Genomic DNA, 21,278 nt, shown 5'->3' with positions numbered 1-21,278 from the left:
CCAGTGATACAGATTTGGAGTCACCAATATAAGTGGCATTTCAAAGTCAAGAATGGCAAGATTGCCAGGGAAACTACAGAAGTAAGAAAAGAGGGCTAAGGGCAGGCAGACTTCCTGGAACCACAGGTTAATTATCCCTTATCTGAAATGCCTGGGACCAGCATTGTTTCAGATTTTGAATTTGTTTCAGGGTTTAGAATATTTGCATATGCATAATAAGATATCTTAGGGATATGTGAGGTCCAAGTCTAAACACAAAATTCATTTACATTTCTCATACACCTTACACACATACCCTGAAGGTACTCTTATACAATCATTTTAATAATTTTTTGCATGAAACACAGTGTTGACCATTTTGACTGCCACCTACCACATGAGATTGGATGTGGAATTTTCCACTTGTGTCATCATGTCGGCAATCATTCAGATTTTAGAGCATTTCAAATTTTCAGATTAGGGATGCTCAACCTATACAAACATTAAAAGGTAAGACAGAAGAAGAGATGAAAGACCAGAAAGAGTGTCACTACAGAAGTCACGAGACTTTCACAGCATGAGCTATGGAGGAATGCCACTGAGAGTCCAATAAGATGAGATGTAGGTGAGAGGATTTTCAGAGCAGTGGTAGGTCCAGGCAAGGACTGAACTTCTTAATGAGTAAATGATTAGGTATTAAGAAGTCCAGGCAAGGAATGAAGATTTTTCAAGAAGATTCACTGTAAAGTGAGAAAAGAGATAAGGTACTAGCTAGAGGGAAGTTAAGATTGTTTTGGTTTTGCTTTTAAGAGCTGAGGGACTTGTACATATTTATAGGCTAAGGAGGGCTGGCACCGAGGCTGATGCCTGGAATCTCAGCACTCTGGGAGGCCGAGGTGGGTGGACCATTTGAGCTCAGGAGTTGGGAGACCAGCCTGGGCAACATAGCAAAACCCAGTCTCTACAAAAAACCGAAAAAAAAAGAAAGAAAGAAGGAGAGAAAAAAAAAAAAAAGAAATAAGGTGGGTGTGGTGGCATGCGCCTGTAGTCCCAGCCACTCAGGAGGCTGAGGTGGGAAGATCGCTTGAGGCTGGAAGATTGAAGCTGCAGTGAGCCGTGATCATGCCACAGCGAGACCCTGTCTCAAACAAACAAACATACATACATACATACAAACATACATACATACATAAATATAGGCTAAGGAGTAGAAGTAGGTGGATGTGGAAAGAATGAATGGGATAAGGTCCCTGGTAAGATGAACAAGGACAGGATCCCATGAAGGTGAGATCAGGATCCCACAGGATCAGCTTCAGACCAACCAGAAGAAAAAACGTGATTCCTTGAACCACACGTATTTCACAGTATGGACTTCATCCGCTGTCTTTCATTATTGTTAAAATTACACCGCATTTCTAGTAATTCGTGTTTGATGATGAGAAAAATACATATCAGGCTACAGCTATCTGCAATCAGAATTGGGAACTTATCTGAACTGATCCTATAAAGCGCTGCCCACATTCTTCAAGAAATACTGAGTAAAGTACCAGCCTCGATTCTTGCTTTTTTCCCGCTCTTGCAGATGGACCAAATATCCACTGGGCCCTCAGTCCTGTTAACTGCCACACCAAACAGGGTATCCCAGAACGTATGCTACCCGAAAATGCTGCACTGTCCCACCTGTAAGCATTGTACTTGTGGATAGCTTGGCTCACGTTCTTCTCAAAGTTTGCGAGTTCTGAAAGGCAACAGAAGGCTCGAGTGAACAAGAACCACGAGTAAACAAACGAGAACTGTTTTCTGGAAGGGCATGTGGCAGCCTCTAAGATACAGTGACCACCCATTTCCTTCAAGGGCCAGACCAAAAGCAGCCCAAGCGATGGCCCAGGTGTCGCCGGCAGGACTGACGACCAGCCAGGGGCGCCGGAGGGAGATCCCCACGGAAGACGACCCGCTGCAAGGAGCCAACCCCACCCACTGGACAGTCGGGGTGGGAGAGAAGAAAGGCAGGCGAAGGGGCTGGAAAGAAAGAAGAAAGCCAGCGGGGCCCGGCCCGGTGCTAACCCGTGAGCATGTCGGTGATTCCCCCGTTGAGAGTCTCCTGCGGCGCCTTCCGTTTGCTCATGGCGGCCTGCACCCGAGAACCCCAGAGTGTTCAGAACCAGGGCCCTCTCCCAGCTTGAAGGAGGTACCAGGACTTACACAGGGGTGCAGGAGCAACCCAGCTCCGGCGCGACCGGCGCGACCGGCGGAACAATGGCTGTCCCTGACAGGGGGCGCGGCGCACGGCGCTTGTTGTGACGTCACGCGTCCTGGGCAGGGCGGGACAAAGCGGGGCGGGGCTAGAGGGGCGCGCCCGCCCGCGGCCGGTGAGTAGAGGGAACCCGGAGGGTTTGTGGACTCGTGGACGCGGACTCCGCGCGGAGGAAATAGGCACCTCAGAATGACAGCCCAGGGGCCTTCCTTTGGGAAGACCTGGAGTTCTGACTTAAGAGATTAAATCCGTTTTCCCAGTATTTATCTGGCATCCTTTCCTTAGAAGGGAAAACAGGAGTGCGATCTTGATTCTGAAATACTTGGCGCTGGTGGGTTGGCTTCCTGCACATAAATGTGCATTGTAATAGCGACCCAATGCATGGCGCATTTTGTTCGAGGTCAGAGGCGACTCTGGCGTCACACTGTCAAAACTTTCTCTAACGATACCGGGCAGTCCACACTCCAGTGCAGCCCCTTAGTACTAGGGCGCTGCCGGAGCCTGTCGTGAACCATGCCGAGGAGTCCTTCCGCACACAACGTGTTAGTACACCTGCCAACCAGTGTCAAAAGATATTTTATTTTTAATCCCCCTACCTTTGCGGTAGGGACCAAATTAATGAAGAGACTGCAAGAAACGGAGAAGTGTTTTATCTAGATCATGAGCAATGGAACCCTCATTATAACATGATGACCTACATCTGAGAAATTTACAATCTGCTCGAGAAATGGAAATGTGACATCAGCAATAGTTTATTTTACAAGCGTAACTCCTGGGTTCATATCGAACTGCAATTCCAGGCAATTGCTTTGTGCATCGACAAATTAAAATCTTATTACAAAATGATATGTAGTTGCTGTAGAGAAATCTGGAAAATGTATAAAAGGAGAAAATTAAAATCAGTGATCTCACCCTACAGCTGAACTATTATTAATATTTTGGGACATACACTTCTAGTCTTCTAACCCAGTCTGTTAAAAATTCCCATTATTTTCCAATATTTTCCAATAAATATTAGTTTCTTTGATTAGCAAGGCTGTGGTGATTATGTTTCCTTACAGTATCAGTGTATATCTTAAGTTATGCTTATTGGAAATCTGTAATTCTTCTTTTTTTGAATTTCCTATTCATATCATTTACTCATTTTTCTAATGGGGGTAGTTTGTTACTAATCTGGTAGATCTTTCTATATATTACTATTTGCCCTTTTATGGATAGCTTTTGTAAAAATTTTGTAAATATTTGTTTTCCTCAATTTAGTACTTGCTTTTTAACTTTATGCCTGCAACTTCTTAACTATCTGATTAGTTAAGCTGCAGTGAGCCATGATCACTCTCATTTATTCTCTTTATTCTCACCGTCATTTACTTATGACTTGTCCTAGTTTTTCCCGTTCACATTTTTTTCTGTCCAATCTCTATTCCAGGTGATATTCAGATTATTTTGCTCTGAAGAATTATTCCTCCTTAAATAAAAATGTATTTACCTCTGAATTTTAAAAGTTACAAACGTAGGGAACTGTGGGATCATTTTTACAATTTTCTTTGGTTTTTTTGAGACAGAGTTTCGCTCTTGTCCCGCAGGCCAGAGTTCAATGGCATGATCTCGGCTCACTGCAACCTCTGCCTCCCCGGTTCAAGTGATTCTCCTGCCTCAGCCTCCCTAGTAGCTGGGATTACAGGATCCCGCCACCACGCCCAGCTAATTTTTGTATTTTTAGTAGAGATGGGGTTTCACCATGTTGGCCAGGCTGGTCTCAAACTCCTGACCTTGGCCTTGGCCTCCTAAAGGGCTAGGATTATGGGCGTGAGCCACTGCACCCAGCCCATTTTTACAAATATTATATTTTTAAAATTAGTGCCAGAGAAACCAAGGAAAATAATCCATTATCTGTCCTTGTCATCTTAGAATAACCTACATTTGATCTGCTTCACAACTTTCTTCTTGAAATAACTTGCTTCAATTGGCTTCTAAGATTCCACATGCTCTGGGTTTCCTTTTTCCTCACTGGCTGCTCCTCAGCAGGGTGTGTGTGTGTGCGTGCACACGCGTGTGCACGTGAGCAATGGTTCCCAGCTCCTCCTCCACTCTCCAGCCTTTATGGGAAATGGCTTCACACTTCAATCTTCAAACCAGCTTTTCCACCTTGTCCAGTTTTACCTGTTTAAATGGCATGTCTAGCTTGAAGTCTCCTAAACTCATAGTTCAAGTCCTGACCTGTCCCTTGAGTTCCAGTCTCATACATCAGGCTGTCTGCTGGATAGCCCTAGTCCATTATAGGCATCTCAAAGATAAAGTGTCCTAAAGAACTCCTGACTCTTGCCCCACCAGCTTCTCTTTAACTTTCCCCCATCTCAGTTAATAGCATTTTAATCCACCCTGCTATCAGGCCAAACCCATAGGAGTCATTCTTAATTGCTCTTTTCACACCCCACATCCCGTCTGCCAGCAGACCTTATCTGTTCTCTCAGGAATATGTGCTGAACTGGATGACCACTCAACCCTTCAGCTGCCACTGCCCTAGCTCAAACTTCCATGACCTCCTGAACTGTTGCCAAAGCCTCCTCAGTGGGCTTCCTGCTTCTGCTCTTGTCCTCTTACAGAACATTCCCCAAACAGGACGGGTGATCTTTTCAGGATGTAGTATCAAAATATGTCCCTATTTATTTATACACCCTCCCACTGCACTTAGGATAAAATCCAAGCTCCTGGCGGGGCGCAGTGGCTCGTGCCTGTAATTCCAGCACTTTGGGAGGCTGAGGCTGGTGGATCACCTGAGGTCAGGAGTTCCAGATCAGCCTAGTCAACATGGTGAAACCCCATTTCTACTAAAAATACAAAAAGTAGCCAGGCATGGTGGTGGGCGCCTGTAATCCCAGTTACTTGGGAGGCTGAGGCAGGAGAATTGTTTGAACCCTGGAGGCGGAGGCTGCAGTGAGCCGAGATCGCGCTACTGCCCTCCAGTCTGGGCAACGAGAGAGTCTTAAAAAAAAAAAAAAAAAAAAAAAAATCCAAGCTCCTTTTCATGGCCCACAAGGCCTTATGTGATCCATCTCCTGCCTGCTCTCCTACTGCATTTCTTCCCACTTTTCTCGTTTAGGACACACACATGTCCCTATTTCATGCATACATGTGCCTGCTCAGTGTTGTCCCCTCATTGTATGGGTCTTTCCCTGGCTGCCTTCTTCTCATCACTCAGGTCCCAGACTGGCAGTCACACCCTTGTCACGTTCCTGGACCAGGCCCAGGCCCAGGTTTTTACCGTGTGTGTGTTTCCTTCATAGCACTAAGAAGGACTGGAAACTTTCACATATGGCTTGCACATTATGCACTCCTGCTCACTCCCACCAATGTGCAATGCCAGCTCCATGGGAGAAGGGACTTAATTTTTGTTTCCACATAAGTACTCGATAAATATTAATATCTTAAATTGCAGTTTCGCTGAAGTGTCAAACATGGCCACCTGTAATCCCAGCACTCCAGGGGGCGGAGGCAGGAGGATCAAGTCCAGGAGTTCAAGACCAGACTGGGCAACATGGCGAGACCCCATCTCTTTTACAAAAATAAGAAAAATGTACCGGGTATGGTGGCATGAAGAGATGAAGCATGGGACTCTTGGACTCACTCAACCATCTCAATAGATGCCAGGAATAGAGATGGGATTATCCCAGAAAATTTGTGGAGGACCCTCTTGTCTAATGGCATTGAACTCCAAGACATACACAGGGGACCCACAAGGTTTTTGAGAATGTTACATCAGCAGAAACAGCTTAGCCTGGAAGTGACAGACAGAGTGTGAAATGAGAAAAGCCTATTGAATTCCAAACTGCTACAGGCAGGAAATGGATTGATAGAGCTACTGGGCTGCAAACATGCCATCCTTCAAGAAAAAGCAAGAATGACTCCAGGGGCGGATCCAGGGGCACAGAGACAGAGGCTAGAGAAGCAGACAGAAGTGATGGATGCAGAGACACAGGCCTATGATGTCACTGTGAGCACAGACTCAGAGGCCTATGGAGCCACCATGGGTACAGAGAGGCCCATGGTTCTGCTGTGAGCAGACACAAAGGTCTGCAGAACTGCTGTGGGCCCAGTGGGTGGCACTTCAAGCTAGGGAATTATTTTCAGGCCTTGAATCCTAATAGAATTTTCTCTGCTGGATCGAAATTGGTTGGGAATGGTGACTTCTTTATCCCTTCAAATTTTCCCTTTCAGAATGAGAACATCTATCACATGCCTATTACATCAGTCTTAAATAAATGTATTTATCCAAATTCCAAAGTTATTTAGAAGCTGATAACCTGTAGTATCACAGGTCCACAGCCAGAGAAATTTAATCCTAAAATGAATCATGCATGGGGTCTCACCCACATCTGATTAGATGATGAGATGCAGGACTTCTGAGCTAATATATAGATGCAAATTTGGTCTTAGTTCATGCTGTATGAGTTGACACTTTGGGAGATGTTGGGCAGAATAAATGTATTTTTCATGCAGGACAAATACGGATTTTGGGGTGCCAGAGAGTGGATTGTGGCTGAATGGTGGCCCCCAAGAAGAGGTCCATATCATAATCCCCAGAGCCTGTATTACCTCATATGGCAAACTGTGATTACATGAAACATCTTGAGAGAAAGTGCTTATCCTGGGTTTTTCAAATTGGCTCTAAATCCAATGGCAAGTATTATTGTAAGAGATACATAGCAGAGATGTGACAGAGAAAGCGGCAGCAATATGACCTAAAGGCAGAGATGCAGTCACAAGTCAAGGATTGCCTGAAGCCACCAGAAGCTGGATGCCACCAGGGACAGAACCCCCCTAGAGCCTTCAGAAGAGGTGCGGTCCTGTTCACATCTTTATTTCAGACTTCTGGCCTCCAGAACTGGGAGAGAATAAGTTTCTGTCATTTAAGCCACCAAAGTTGTGGTAACTGACTACAGCAGGTCTAGGAAACTAACGCAGGTAGAGAGAGCAGGCTTTCTTGAGGCTTTCTTGTCTGTGCCCATTGGTCGGCTTCTCCAGCACTCAATCTTTTTTTTGTTGTTGTTTTGAGACATAGTCTCGCTGTGTCACCCAGGCTGGAGTGCAGTGGCATGATCTTGGCTCACTGCAACCTCCGCCTCCCGGGTTCAAGCGATTCTCCTGCCTCAGCCTCCTGAGTAGCTGGGATTACAGCTTCATGCCACCACACCCAGCTAATTTTTGTATTTTTAGTAGAGATGGGGTTTCACCACGTTGGTCAGGCTGGTCTCAAACTCCTGACCTCCTGATCCACCCGCCTTGGCCTCCTAAAGCCAGCACTCAATCTTGAGACAAAAAGAAAAGCCACGGAATAACTACCAGAGTCGTTCCTCAGATCCCAAGGTCCAGGGATAGTCTTCCATCTTATATCTACCTTTCAGAGTCTTGTGTTTGTTTACATGACCAAGGAGTTTAGCTGTACTTACTGAGAGGAAAAAGTGTATCTATCTCATCTTTTTGGAAGCAGACATTCTAACTCCTGGATTTTCTTTTTTTTTTTTTTTTTTTTTTTTGAGACAAAATTTCGCTCTTGTTGCCCAGGCTGGAGTGCAATGGTGCGATCTCGGCTCACTGCAACCTCTGCCTCCCAGGTTCAAGCAATTCTCCTGCCTCAGCCTCCCGAGTAGCTGGGATTACAGGTGTGCCCCACCACACCTGGCTAATTTTGTATTTTTAGTAGAGACAGGGTTTCTCCATGTTGGTCAGGCTGGTCTCGAACTCCCGACCTCAGGTGATCTGCCTGCCTCAGCCTCCCAAAGTGTTGGAAATACAGGCGTGAGCCACCGCGCCTGGCCTGGCTTTTCACTTTTTAATCAATTATACTGTTCCAGCCATAAACTTTTTTTTTTTTCCATTTTTCTTTCTTTTCACAACTTGTTCTGTAACTGAACAGCCATAAACTTTTAAAATGACTGCTTTGTTTGGCATTTTCCTGGTCAAAATTCTTCAGTGGCCTGTAACATAAGCTTACAGCCTTTAGCCCAACATCCTTTCCCTCCCCAATCTGACCCCATCCTTGCCTTTTGGGTGTTATTTCCCACTGTCATTTACCAGGTTTCCAAAATCGTGCTTTATTAAATGCTACTTCATTGGAATGTTAATACTTGTTTCACACACACAATCAGCAGGAGAAAATGTTTCTATAGCCAAATGACATTGGTAAACAGTGTTTTTACACAAAGTTAAGCGGGTTTCTTTATTTTAAGTCTTTTCAGATACTTTCCCAGTACATAGTGTGAATCTCCATAAAGCAAGTGAAACATTAATCATTCCCTAAACTTACTTGACCAAAGAACGCTTCATTCTATCTCCATACTTGTGAAAGTCTCCTACTCCAACTTTCTTCTCCAAAAACACTCACCTGTTTGTGATCATCTGAACTCATTTTATGCTCTTGCCTTTATATAAAAGAGAAGTTCTGTGAAATGTTGAAGAAGCAGGGTTATGGCACTAGTAATGATCCAGGCACGATACATTATTTAGTTCAGAAACCCTAACCATCGGTATTCTAACAGTGGATTGTGGAACCCAGTATGAGTGTTTGAGACATGTTACAAAATATAGAAGCTATTTTTAAAATGAATCCATTTAATACTGCTAGATGCTGGGAGAGACAGGGACTCCCCAGCCCAGCACTGCCACACGCACACATTCTTGAGCAGGAACGGAGACGTGGGCATGGTGTGGGCAGGCCAGCGGTCAGCAGATATCCTTTCTGTCCCTCCTCTGTGACAATCACCCCCAAGTAATCTTTGGGACTCAGAATAAGGCAGCTGCTCTCCTACCCTTACTACGGTGAGTCTCTCTGTGGCTGAAAGGACCACAGATGGAGAGCTTGGCACTCACTCCAACTTTGCCGAAAAGAGGACAACCCCCAGAGCAGTAGGTAAAAATACAATTTTAGCAGCAGTGAAATAATAAGAGGAAGTGAGGATGGGGCCAGGCCACAACTATAATTAAACTGTCTGTTTAAGAGAAGCTGAATCCAGAAGAAACACAAGCTGTAAAGTGAGAGAGGACAGGGAGCGGGGCCATTGGAGAGCAGGAGAGGACAGGCTGGCACCAAGCGCTGCTCCGACTCTGCCCTGAAAGATTTGAATTGGACACTGTCCAGTCACGTGTGTAGCAAACCGTACTCCAAGCACTTTTCTCAAGGCAGAGGAAGGAGCTGCTGTGGCTGTAGCCCTGAACGCTCGTGGGGCCGGCATCGTGCGCTGGGCCTCTGTAATGGAGGACCTCCAGTGTGCAGACAAGGTGCCGGCAGTGCCTGCGGAGGGCTGCGCCCTGGGTCCTGGGTGAAAGTCACAGCTGCTTAAGTGAGAGCTCCATCTGGATACCAGAGACTGCTGGGCCATCAGTGCAGCAGGAACCGCCATGTGAGAGCTGCAGCCAGGCAGCCCCACGTCAGGAGGCCTGCTCCAGGCAGCCACATGTCAGGGGGTCGAGTCCCCCCACTGCACAAGGTCTGCTATGGACAGCCCCATGTCAGGGGGTCAAGTTCCCCCACATCAGGAGGCCTGCTCCAGGCAGCTGTGCTCTTCTTCTTCCGTCTGTAACCAGCTCCAGTCTAGGGCCTGAAAGTCAACAGACATGTTAAAAATACAACAGCCACCAACACATTTCAGGTTATTGTTACTCTTCAGGAGGCAATCAGGACAATTTAGAAATATACTGAAACCCGGCCGGGTGCAGTGGCTCACGCCTGTAATCCCAACACTTTGGGAGGCCAAGGTGGGCAGATCATGACGTCAGGAGTTCGAGACCAGCCTGGCCAAAATGGTGAAACCCTGTTTCTACTAAAAATACAAAAATTAGCCTGGCGTGGTGGCAAGCTCCTATAGTCCCAGCTACTTAGGAGGCTGAGGCAGAAGAATCACTTGAACCTGGGAGGCAGGGGTTGCAGTGAGCTGAGATCATACCATTGCTTTCCAGCCTGGGCGAAAGAGCGAGACTCCATCTCAAAAAAAAAACAACAAACAAAAATAAAAAGAAATATATTGAAACCCCTTTATTGGCTAGGTATGGTGGCTCATGCCTGTGGTCCCAGCACTTTGGGAGCCAGAGGCGAGCGGATTGCTTGAGGCCAGGAGTTCAAGACCAGCCTGGGCAACAGAGCAAGACCCAGGCTGCATAAAATAAATAAATTAATTAAACAAATACAAATTAAAAAGCCAAACCCTTTTATTAATAAGTTTTGTGACTGCAGGGCACTCTTGAGCTAAGTTACATATTCAAACTGTACAGGATCTTTTCTTTGGATTGGCTCAGAGTCCTTAAGATTCTGTGACTGTGGGAATTAGAAAGGCGATGTCAGTACCACCGTGGCTCACAGCACTCACTCTCGTGCTCACTGTGGGTAGCTAATCTCAGCTATGGATTTCCAGCCTCACCACATGACTCGGCCTGATGAGACTTCCTCTTCCTCCCACGGACGTGCAAGTAAGCAATGAACTGATCAAAACATTATTGTGCCAGGAGGAAGAGAGCAGCAAGAAATACAGAATGCCCACAGACTGGAGGAGGACATGCGACTACATCAGCAAAGGCTGCAATTCACAGTAGTATCCCCTGCAATTCTTCCGAAAAGCTTAAAGTTAGGGGAGGTTAGCAAGTGATTAGCAGGTAAAGACCATGTAAAGATCTAGGCAAATGATGCAGGATTCTCTCAACAATGAAGCTTTGTCTTAATGTACCTATATCTTGACTAGTGGTCTCATAACTAGTACTACCTACTGCTAAGCTCCAAGGCCCTGAGGACATGGCCATGGCTGGTTCCCGCTCCCAGCCCAGCACTCAACACACAAATCCTCAGCAGTAGTACCAACGGTGCAGGTGGGGACAGGCTTCTGGGGAAAATGCTACCTTCCTCCTCATCATAGGAATTAAGTGTTGCAAGGATTAAATAAGATAATGCATATATGTAGTTGTAAGCCTTCAATAATTGTTAGTCATCACTATTATTATAATAAAAAATGTGTAATGGAAAATTATAAATATGCACTGAAAAAATCAGCTGGGTGTGGTGACGCACGCCTATAGTCCCAGCTACTCAGGAGGCTGAGGCATGAGAATCACTTGAACCCGGGAAGCAGAGGTTGCAGTGAGCCAAGATCATGCCACCGCACTCCAGCCTGGGTGACAGGGAAAGACCCTGTCATAAACAAACAAACAAACACTGAGGTTGGGGATAATGCCAGATTGTGTTTCCATTTTCTTTTCTCTTTTGCTATAGAATGAAAGGACATGGAATCGCAGGGGGCTCACACAGGCCGTTACCGTGAAACTCTGGTCTTGCTCCCTCACGGTGTCCTGTATGGCATTTTCTAGCAGGGTGCACAGGTTATGTGCTTCGGCCACCAGTTCTTCACTAAAGAAAATGATCAAATTATTAGAAAGCGATCATTATTAGTTATCAGAGCTAACACTGCTATTTTAAAATATGCTAAAGAGTTTTGATAATACTTTTTAAATGAAGTAACAATTATTTTGATCCTGAGTGTCTTAAAACACCAACCCATTGACTAATACTTTCATCTTGTTATGCACTTTCCACACATGAGCATTACTGCCAAAAAGGCAAACAGATCTCCATAAAAAGTCAGAAGTAAAAAGAGCTCTTTCTGCTTTCTGACTTACTAGATAGCTGAATTTAATTCTCAAACTGCCAAAATCTAAAGATATTCTCCAAATCACCTGTTTTCCAATTTCTGAAGTAGACAAAAAAAAAAAGGGCCAACCAATTTATCAGGGTTCCATAGTTCCTTGGAATCTGTTGAAAAGCAGTTCTGGGATTTGGTTTCATCTAATCTGATCTCTCTCTTTTCTATAATAAGAAACCCATGTTTCCTCTGAGGATTGGGCCACATTGAGAAAGCGCAGCATGTAATAAAACATCTTTTTCTAACCTCAGCTCTATGCTGTGGGGAGACAAGAGACATCCTATATACCCAGGTCTACCTTTCTAGAGCTTTGAGGACATCATTGAAGGGAATAAGCCACGTAAGGGAAGACGGTGCCCCGGAACTCCTCTCACTCTGCAAAATGTGACAATCTGATGGCAGGAGCTCAGAGTACATTTTTGCCAAACCTCAGCTACAGGGCCTCTAGCTAGGCTAAAGGCTCAGTGCCTGCCCCAGAAGGGAATGGAAGAGGCTCCTGGCCTAGCTACTATACTCCAGGAGCTCATGAGAGGTTGGGGAAGTACTTTTTATTTAACAAAAAAAAGGGCCGGATGCGGTGGCTCATGCCTGTAATCCCAGCACTTTGGGAGACTGAGGCGGACGGATCACCTGAGGTCTGGAGTTTAAGACCAGCCAGACCAACAGGCTGGAGAAACCCTGTCTCTAATAAAAACACAAATTTAGCAAGGCCTGGTGGCTCATGCCTGTAATCCCAGCTACTAGGGAGGCTGAGGCAGGAGAATCGCGTGAACCCAGGAGGCTGAGTTTGAGGTGAGCTGAGATTGCGCCATTGCACTCCAGCCTGGGCAACAAGAGCGAAACTCCGTCTCAAAAAAAAAAAAGAGAAGCAGTCTCACTACGTTGCCCAGGCTTGCCTCAAACTCCTGCAAACCTCCTGCCTCGGCCTCCCAAAGTGCTAGGATTACAAGAATGTGCCATACGGCCGAGAGAAAATTAAGTATCCAAGGTCACATAAATATCAAAATAGGCTACAAAGTCCCCAAGGACAAGAACAAGATTCTTCAAAGCAGACTGTATTGAGATATAATTTACATACCATAAAGCTCACCCATTTAAAGTGTACAATTCAAGGGTTTTCGCATATTTACAGAGTTGTGCAACCATCACCATGTCTAGTTTCAGAATGTTTTCTTCATCCTCAGAAGAAACCTTGCATTATCAGTCACTCCCATCCTCCTCCCCTGCCCCAGGCAATCATCAGTGTTTCCCATGCCTAGAGATTAAATGAAGAAACCCATAGAGCCCTGCACACAGAAAGTGTCAAACAAAACAAACCACAGGAAGGGACGACCGTGGGAACAGAGGTGGCCTGCAGTGTGCTGGAGAATGGGCGGAGGGCTGCTAGACACAGACTGCTGGGCCCCAACCCTGAGCTCCCAAGTGAGGTCTCCGGCAGGACCTGAGAATTTGATACTGTGCTACTGGCGCAGATGAGACCTGAAGAAAGCTCAGACCTGAGCATCTATAACGGAGGGGGAAGCTGTTATTCATGACTGACCAAGGAATACCTTGGTCAGAGTGGTATTTTGTGAAGATTAATTCAACCACACAGGGCTTGGCAGCAGAAAGGCAGGAGGCAGGAGGCAGAAAGCCCTGCCGCCATGGTTCAGGCAAGAGGAGGCAGAGGACGGGAAGAACGGGAAGGTCAGTGGCACCAGAAGGAGGGTGGTGACTCGGTAACTCAAGGGAGTGGTAGGGTGAGTGGGGGCAGATGGCTCTGGGGAGATGAAAGATGAAGTGGGCCTCCCTGAAGGGAATGTGGCTTCCTATGGATAAAAGGTAGCAGCATGTGCCCAACCAGCATTTCCAATGTTCTCATTAAGCAGTTAGTCATCCAAGCCTTGGACAAAGAAACTAGTTAGTAAGTTTCAAGGGACTAGGAGAGCAAAACATGTAACACTTTTGTCCCCACAGGACCTAGCAGATGCAACAAACATCCAGAGAGGTAGTGATATCATTGGACAGACATTTACCAGTGACAAACGCCTCCATCCCCAATCTCCTGACGTGCCCTCGACAGTCACACTTGGCGCTGCTAACGGGGACCTACCTCTTCTTGGCTGGTTCGGGTAAGCTGTTGGAGGCCGTGGAGGGCTGAGACATCAGCTGCCCAGGCTGGCTAAGTCGAGAGGCATTCATGCTATCCGGGCTTCCACTGACAGGACCACGGACCTTGCTCTAGGGGACAAAATCAAAAGAAATTAGGAGCCAAGTGACGAATCACATTTTGCATTCACACCACAGTATTTTCTCAGGAGACAACTGACTGCCAGATGCCAGAGCTAACCCTACAGCCTACCAGTCGGCACCCCTACCTGGGGGGCAGCTGGTGCTTCACATCTGGCTTCAAAAGTGTTTCTGTATCAACAGGGGGACTTTTGAGGAAAGGATTCTAAATTTAAGGAGACCTGGGTGCCTACATTTATTGCAGGTTTTTTTATTTTCATCAGCTTTATTGCTTGATTGATTGATAATGATTGAGAGTCTCACTCTGTCACCCAGGTGGAGTGCAATGAGCGATCTTGGCTCACTGTAACCTCCACCTCCTGGGTTCAAGCAATTCTCCTGCCTCAGCCTCCCAAGTAGCTGGGACTACAGGCATGTGCCACTACACCCAGCTAATTTTTGTATTTTTAGTAGAGACAGTGTTTCACCGTATTGACCAGGCTGGTCTCGAACTCCTGACCTCAGGTGATCTGCCTCAGCCTCCCAAAGTTCTGGGATTCATGATCCACTGCATCCGGCCCCTTAATGAACTTTTACAAGAAAAGAACAGGAAAGTATTTTTACTCTTTTCCAGGTAGAAGACAGACACACACACAAAGGCTATGGGAGTTCCTGTGGCTCATATCCTCTATGACCTGGCTGAGAAGAAACCAGGATGCACTGACTCCGAAGGGGCTGCAGCCACTGCTCCTCCCAGCCCAAAGGGTCAAGCAGGGGCTCCTGTTCCAGCTACCTGAGCCTCCTCAGCTCACAGCCCATGACCGCCGGCCAACCTTCAGGTCACCCCTCCACTGATCTCTGCCCTGCATGGTCCCCAACCCACCTGTGTAGTCCCCCAACCCCCGCTCCTGGCACTCACTGCGGCCTGCAGTCCTTCATCCCCTCACATGTCCCTCAGGCCGTGGAACCCTCCTGGCTCCACATCCTCCCCTCTAGCGAAACCTCAAGGCCCACAAGTCAAGGAGCCATGCAAGCGCCCAAGCCTCCATTCCTGGTCCTCCTGCTGCACCTTCCCTGCTGACCATGCCTGGGAGAGGCCCAGCATTGACCTCCTGTGCTTCTGCCCTTGACCGAAAGTGTGGCAGGGGATGGCTCCTGCGCTGCCTGGCTCCCTCCCTGCCAGGCCCTGCCCCAGCTCCTGCCCCGCCCCGTCCTGTGCTGCACAGGGGTGGCTCAACTCCAACCCTGCTGAGGGGCCCTTCTCAGTGCTGAGGTTGGCCAAGGGCTCAGATTCTCCAGCTGCCTGGAGAGGGACTTCCCAAAATCCCAGATGTGATCATATCCCCACACTCAATTCCTTTAATATCAAGGGAAAAGACAGATACTGCGATGTGTCCTGTGTGCTTTGAAAATGGACATGGGCCAGGCGCAGTAGCTCATGCCATTAATCCCAGCACTTTGGGAGGCCAAGGCAGGTGGATCTCTTGAGGCCAGGAGTTCGAGACCAGCCTGGCCAACACGGTGAAACCTCATCTCTACTAAAAATACAAAAATTAGCCAGGTGTGGTGGGATGAGCCTATAGTCCCAGCTACTCGGGAGGCTGAGGCAGGAGAATCACTTGAACCTGAGAGGTGGAGGTTGCAGTGAACTGAGATTGCACAGCCGCACTTCAGCATGGGAGACAGAGCAAGATGTTGTCTTGAAAAAAAAAAAAAAGAAAAGAAAACAAAGTGTGGCCCGCGTAAGCTCACCCTTGCCTACCTCAGCAGCTTCATCCTCCATCGTAGCCTTCCCCACACACACCAGCCTATCCCCACTCGGAACACACTGACTCCCCAGGCTCTCTGCCTTTGATAAAGCAACGTCTCTGTCCTGGAACATCCTCACTCTTCAGCTGGAACAGCTCCTTGTGAACCTTCTTGTTGCTCCCTCTCCTCTAAGACAAACTAGAGCTCCCCCTGTGCATGGAAACTGCAGCTCATGCCTCCTGGAGCTGCTTCCTAGCCCTTCCTGCCCTGAACGGCTCTTACTCATGCCTCTATCTGTGCCCCTCAAAGGATCAGGCCCTCCTTGGAACAGGTGCCATGCCTTCTCACCTGTGTGTCTTGCTGGGCATACAGTTAGCACTCAATAAATGCTCAAGGGATATAGACGGCACATCAGGCTATCACCTGTGCACACCTGCACCTCCCTCTCCTCTTCAGATCCTCTCTACCTTGTCATCCTGCTTTCTCCCTTTCTTCTCTTCTTACCGGAGGATGTGTCACTCCCACTCCCAAGGCATGCCCAGTGCTCTGGCACGTGACCCCAGCCCCTCTGTTCTCTGCACTGTGTGTGGATTGTCCCCTCTGCCTTTGACAATGAGAATCTCCTAATGCACCACCTCCTGCTTCCACCATGAGCAATGATCTCCCTGTCTCCTTCCCTTTGCTCTTAAAGGCAACTGATGCCTAAATCACTCTTCCATTCATGTCACCTTCTCTGCAGCCTTTCACAATGGGGCTTGCACTCCCAGCAGCTCTGGCTCCCATGACACGGCCAGGTCTGCCCGTCTTAGTTCTTGGCTGTTTCATTTCCCATTTCCCCACCGTGTGGCATTCCGTGGACTCACAGCTACGTTAAGATGGTGTGCACAGAAAACCTGGCTTATGGCACTGAGGGCAGCGCAGACGCAGATGATGGTCAACCAAGGTGCACTGCTGTGCATGATGGTGGGCTGAATTGGTGGCCCTAAGAAGGATATACCCACATCCCAACTCCTGGAGCATGTGAGTGTGATAGTACTTGGAGAAAACGTCCTTAGAGATCCTGAGATGACATCACTCTGGGCTATTTGGGTGGGACCCAAATCCAATGACAAGTGTTCTTGTAAGAGTCACAGATAAGGGACACAGGGGTCACACGAAGACAGAAACAGAGACTGGAGTCACACACCAAAGAACACCTGGAGCCACCGGGAGCTGGAAGAAGCAAGGATGGTCCCTCCCCAAGAGCCCTCAGAGGGAGCTCAACCCTGCTCACACGGGACTTCTGGGCTCTAGAGCTCAGATAACACATTTGTTTTTGTTTTTAGTAGAGACAGCTCTGTTGCCCAGGTTGGAGGGCAGTGGCATAATCACAGCTCACTGCAGCCTTGAACTCCTGGGCTCAAGCAATCCTCCCACTTTGGCCTCCCCAAATTGCTGGGGTTACAGGCATGAGTCACCGTGCCTAGCCCAAATTTCTGTTGTTTTAGCCCTTCAGTTTGTGCTAATCTTTATAGTAGCCACAGGAAAGTAATACACAGATGAATGAAAATGATTAGCACAGGTCCTTCCTCTGACCTCCCTGCTCACACCAAGTCAAATAACAGCGAAGTGAAACCTGAGCAGCAGCCGAGTGGACTGCTGGTGGCTCTATGGCGTCCCGTGTGGAATGGCGGCAGTACACGGAGGCAGAAAGGCACAGGAGGCTGATGGGCCAAGGGCCTGGGGCCACAGCACTCACTCACACAAGCAATCTTCAGGAGATTCCAGAGCTCCTTCTGCCGCTTCTCCTGCAGCCGGACAACAGTCTTCTCATCCTCATTCATTAAGCTCACCACCTCTTCCACCTTGGGCAACAGTTCCAGCGCCTTCTGCTTGCAAACCACAGTTTTACTGCAAAGAATAAACATGACAAACTAATGGCATTTGGGCTGGAGAAAATGGAACCCATGGCAGCTGTGCATCCAGTCAGCAGCTGCAGAAAGTCTCTTCATGAGGTCCAGTGAATCAGAGAGGAGGGAGGAAGGTGGCCTCACACCCAGCCTGCATCTCCCAGTCCTTCCTCCAGAGTAGGAAGGGCGGGGCTCATACCTGAGCTGTGTATAGATCACTCGCACTTTCTTCTCGAAGCTCTGAATTGCCTGAAGCAGCAGCCGTACCATTTCCTGACTGTCACCCTCAGTTCGCTGGTCTGGAGAGGGGAGGGTAGCATAGTTCCTCAAGGAAGCCAGCAGAGAGTAGTGATGCCCCATAAATGAGATAAGGAGAAGCCCAAGGCAGACACAGAACCCCACTTACCTCGAGGCTTTTCCCTTAGTCTCCTGTACAGCTCCCTTGCTTGCTCCTCTCTAAAATATACAAAGAAGTTCTGTCTAGATTTGAGGTCAAATATGGCTAATTTTTATATTTTTTTGGTAGAGATAGAGTTTCACCACATTGCCCAGGCTGGTCTCGAACTTCTCGGCTCACAAGCAATCTTCTTACCTTGGCCTCCCAAAGTGCTGAGATTACAGGTGTGAGCCACTGTGCCCAGCCAAAAATATATATATATTTTTAAATTAGCTGAGCACGGTGGCATGCGCCTGTAGTCCCAGTTACCTGGGAGGCTGAGGTGGGAGGACTGCATGAGCCTGAGAGGTCAAGGCTGCAGTGAGCTATGATTGTGCCACTGCACTCCTGCCTGGGCAACAGGGCAAGACCCTGTCTCTTAAATAATACAAATACAAATAAAAGAACTAGAGGAGAATAAAGGGTTGATTAGAGAAAAGACAGAATCAAAGTTCTGACATTTGGAGCTCCTGTCCTAAGAATCCTAGTGAGAGAATCAGGGAACACTGCTGAGCTCATGGTGACACAGCCCTCAAGAGGCTGACCCGGCCTGCCCGGTTCCCTCCATCTGCACGCCAGAAGGACATGTGATCTCCTTCAGGTAGGAGTGATCTGCCTAGACCCCTCCTCCCCTCCTGGAGTCAATGCCAAATACCTGACAAAGACTCAAACGAACGGATTCCAGGTCCGAATTCCCCCTTGTCAGGTTCTTCCTTCTCTACTTCTCTATCTTACTTTCTGTTCTGAGCTATGCCTGGGTCAGGGTGGGTGGGACAAATCAGGGGAGTCTGATACAGGGGTAGAGGCTGCTTGCATTTTAGAGCCTTTACAGATTATGGCCTCCGTCTCAAATGCGTTACCTGAATTCATCCTTACAACTTCGTGAGGTAAGACTGCTTTTCTTGCCACTGAACAGATTTGGAAACTGAGGCTCAGTGATGATTTGCTGGAGGTGACCCCACAGGGGAGCATGCTCTAGAGAATGGTCCCACACAGCCACTGAGGGTGCCCTGGACACACACACAGAAGCTCCAGGGTTATCTGTATGTGCTAGGCACAGAGGGGCCCCCCAGTCAGTACTCACAGGTCGTCCAACGTTCCCCCCTGCTTCCGGCCCATGGGGCTCCTCTGTAAGTCCACGATGTCCGTCTGCAGAGCCATCATCCGTTCTACCAGGAGTTTCACTTCGTTCTCCTAATGGAAAAGCTGTGCTAATGTCAACTGATGTGGTAGGAGCATGCTGAGATGCAAGATCTGAGGAGGAGCGAGACCTGGGGACCCTCCACATTGCCTGAGGACTCTCAATGGACTGGCTCAAAGGAATGTGGACTGTGGGGTCAGAATGGCTGCGCTTACATCTAGGGTTCACCACTTTCTAGCTATGTGACCCCTTGGCAAGTTACTTACCCCCAGCTGCAGTTTCCTTTTGCATAAAATAGGCTTCTAACAGGGCTATTTGAGGAGTGAAGTAAGATGAAGTACTTAAAGCCTCTGGCATGGTGCCTGGCACACAGAAGATGCCCAAGGCACATTACTTTCTCTTCTCTTCATCTGTCTATGCCGATGCTACAGGGCAGGGAGGCCCAGACTGCTTTATTTCATAGATTATGAGTCTCAAGATGGGGAGGAGCACTCACCCCTTCTATGGTTAATATTCACCATGAAACACACATACACCCCATCAGTACTGATTGATAAAAAGCGATACTGAGACACAGGGGAAGATCCTTGCCCAAGCACACAGGGGAAAACAGAGGATTCGTCCAGGAAAAAGCCCCAGAGCCTGACTTCAATCTTCAGTTCGTGTGACGTTCATTTAGTCACACGTATTTCCTTTGCCTTCATAATTAACGTTTTTTGGTGACATCTGATTCACGTTGTCCTGAGACTTTCTGCCTGGACCTTTTATTTCCTATGGATTTAGCGTCCCAACAAAATTAGTCAAAAACCTTCAACAAGAGGGGGTGTTGATCATCCATCCAATGCCCTTCCTAACAGGAAATGGTCTTGGCTTTTCCCCAAGGGAACCTAACACTTGCTTCTTATTTAAATCTGGACCATCGCCATCCATTCACGCAACTCTTGCATTTGGCCACAGAGGGGCTCCCTTTACTGGCTACTCTTAGCCTCTTTCCAGCTGGTCCAGTCAAGTTCAAAGCATGGTGAGGAACACCTGATTTTTGACAGAGATCGACCCAGTGTTTGATGAGAAAGTGAAAAGTAGGAGCAAAACCTCACCCCCTCGGTAAGTTCAGAAACCCCAAATGAGTCTCCTACCCGCCCACAGAGCTCCACGGCCTGCTCCATTTCCCTCCAGGCCAGCAGCAGTTTATCTGATGCTGAAAAAAAAATTGAGAAGGAAAAACAAAACAAAACAAAATAAAAACACCACAAAACTGAAACAGAAATAAGCAACTCAATTATAATAGGACAAAAGAAACCTTAGAAAAAGAAAAAAAAAATGGTGTCTTTAAACTCATTGCAAAGTGCACACTCACTGATCCCAAACTCAGTTTGCTCGCTGTACTTCTCCAGGTCAATCTGGATGCTGGTTTTGAAGAAATCCAACTTGGCCTTGAGCTGCTGAGACATGGAAGCCATGGAATTCTTCATCTTGGAGAGGCAGCTGTTGTTCCGGAGGAGATTCATCCTGCAGGGACCACAAGGAACAGAGTCTAGGAGCATCTCTGGGATCCAAATTCCATTTCCTGCACAATAACAAAACCCCCTCAAATGTCAAGGGAGGTCCCTGCTATAATTATCATCATCATCGCTATTATTATAGCAGCCACTTATAACCCAAGGACGATTTCCTCGCCCTCAGCAATGCCTGAGGTTCTGCACCAAACTTGGCACCAGGCAAAGGAAGACACAAAAGGCCAATAATGTTGGCAAACGAGTCACACTGGAGAAAGAGTCCATAAGTCCCCAGCAGCACAGTCAGGGGAGTTTTGCTAATCCACATGGCAGTGAGCTCCTCTGGGTTCCCAATCCGTCCACAGCGCGGCCAGCCCAGCCTCAGTTCCATACTCCTCGCCCTGGGCCGACCACACTCACCTCATCAGGTCTAAAGGGGCCTGCCT

General features: G+C 47.6%; 2 protein-coding genes and 1 long non-coding RNA gene across 7 annotated transcripts in view; all 3 read right to left on the bottom strand.

Annotated features, from left to right (window-relative positions):
• Window positions 1–2,237, bottom strand: part of POLB (DNA polymerase beta) — a 39,653-nt gene extending 37,416 nt beyond the window's left edge. Inside the window, exons 1-2 of one of the 2 annotated variants that reach the window (XM_077942534.1) lie at window positions 2,044–2,237; window positions 1,660–1,717 (exon numbers count right to left, since the gene is read on the bottom strand). In XM_077942534.1, coding sequence (XP_077798660.1) covers window positions 1,660–1,717; window positions 2,044–2,104 — 119 coding nt within the window. In that variant the 5' untranslated portion in view covers window positions 2,105–2,237. 2 annotated transcript variants of the gene reach the window in all.
• Window positions 2,238–8,305: 6,068 nt separating this feature from the next.
• Window positions 8,306–21,278, bottom strand: part of IKBKB (inhibitor of nuclear factor kappa B kinase subunit beta) — a 58,196-nt gene continuing 45,223 nt past the window's right edge. For 3 of the 4 annotated variants that reach the window (XM_077942532.1, XM_015145237.2, XM_077942531.1), the window contains 9 exons: window positions 20,694–20,845; window positions 20,473–20,534; window positions 19,280–19,389; window positions 18,166–18,215; window positions 17,959–18,058; window positions 17,613–17,760; window positions 14,006–14,133; window positions 11,531–11,621; window positions 8,424–9,828 (listed from right to left, as the gene is read on the bottom strand). In XM_077942532.1, the coding sequence (XP_077798658.1) occupies window positions 9,763–9,828; window positions 11,531–11,621; window positions 14,006–14,133; window positions 17,613–17,760; window positions 17,959–18,058; window positions 18,166–18,215; window positions 19,280–19,389; window positions 20,473–20,534; window positions 20,694–20,845 (907 nt within the window). In that variant the 3' untranslated portion in view covers window positions 8,424–9,762. 4 annotated transcript variants of the gene reach the window in all.
• LOC144330783 (uncharacterized) lies at window positions 14,433–15,833 on the bottom strand. The gene is made up of 2 exons (XR_013397261.1): window positions 15,747–15,833; window positions 14,433–14,520 (listed from the first exon to the last, which is right to left on the bottom strand). It is a non-coding gene; the product is annotated as an uncharacterized LOC144330783 (long non-coding RNA).

The sequence above is a fragment of the Macaca mulatta genome, chromosome 8 (genome assembly GCF_049350105.2).
Source record: "Macaca mulatta isolate MMU2019108-1 chromosome 8, T2T-MMU8v2.0, whole genome shotgun sequence".
Taxonomy (NCBI): Eukaryota; Metazoa; Chordata; class Mammalia; order Primates; family Cercopithecidae; genus Macaca; species Macaca mulatta.
Note: the sequence above shows the minus strand (reverse complement) of the source record. Positions and strands in the feature narration are given on the sequence as shown.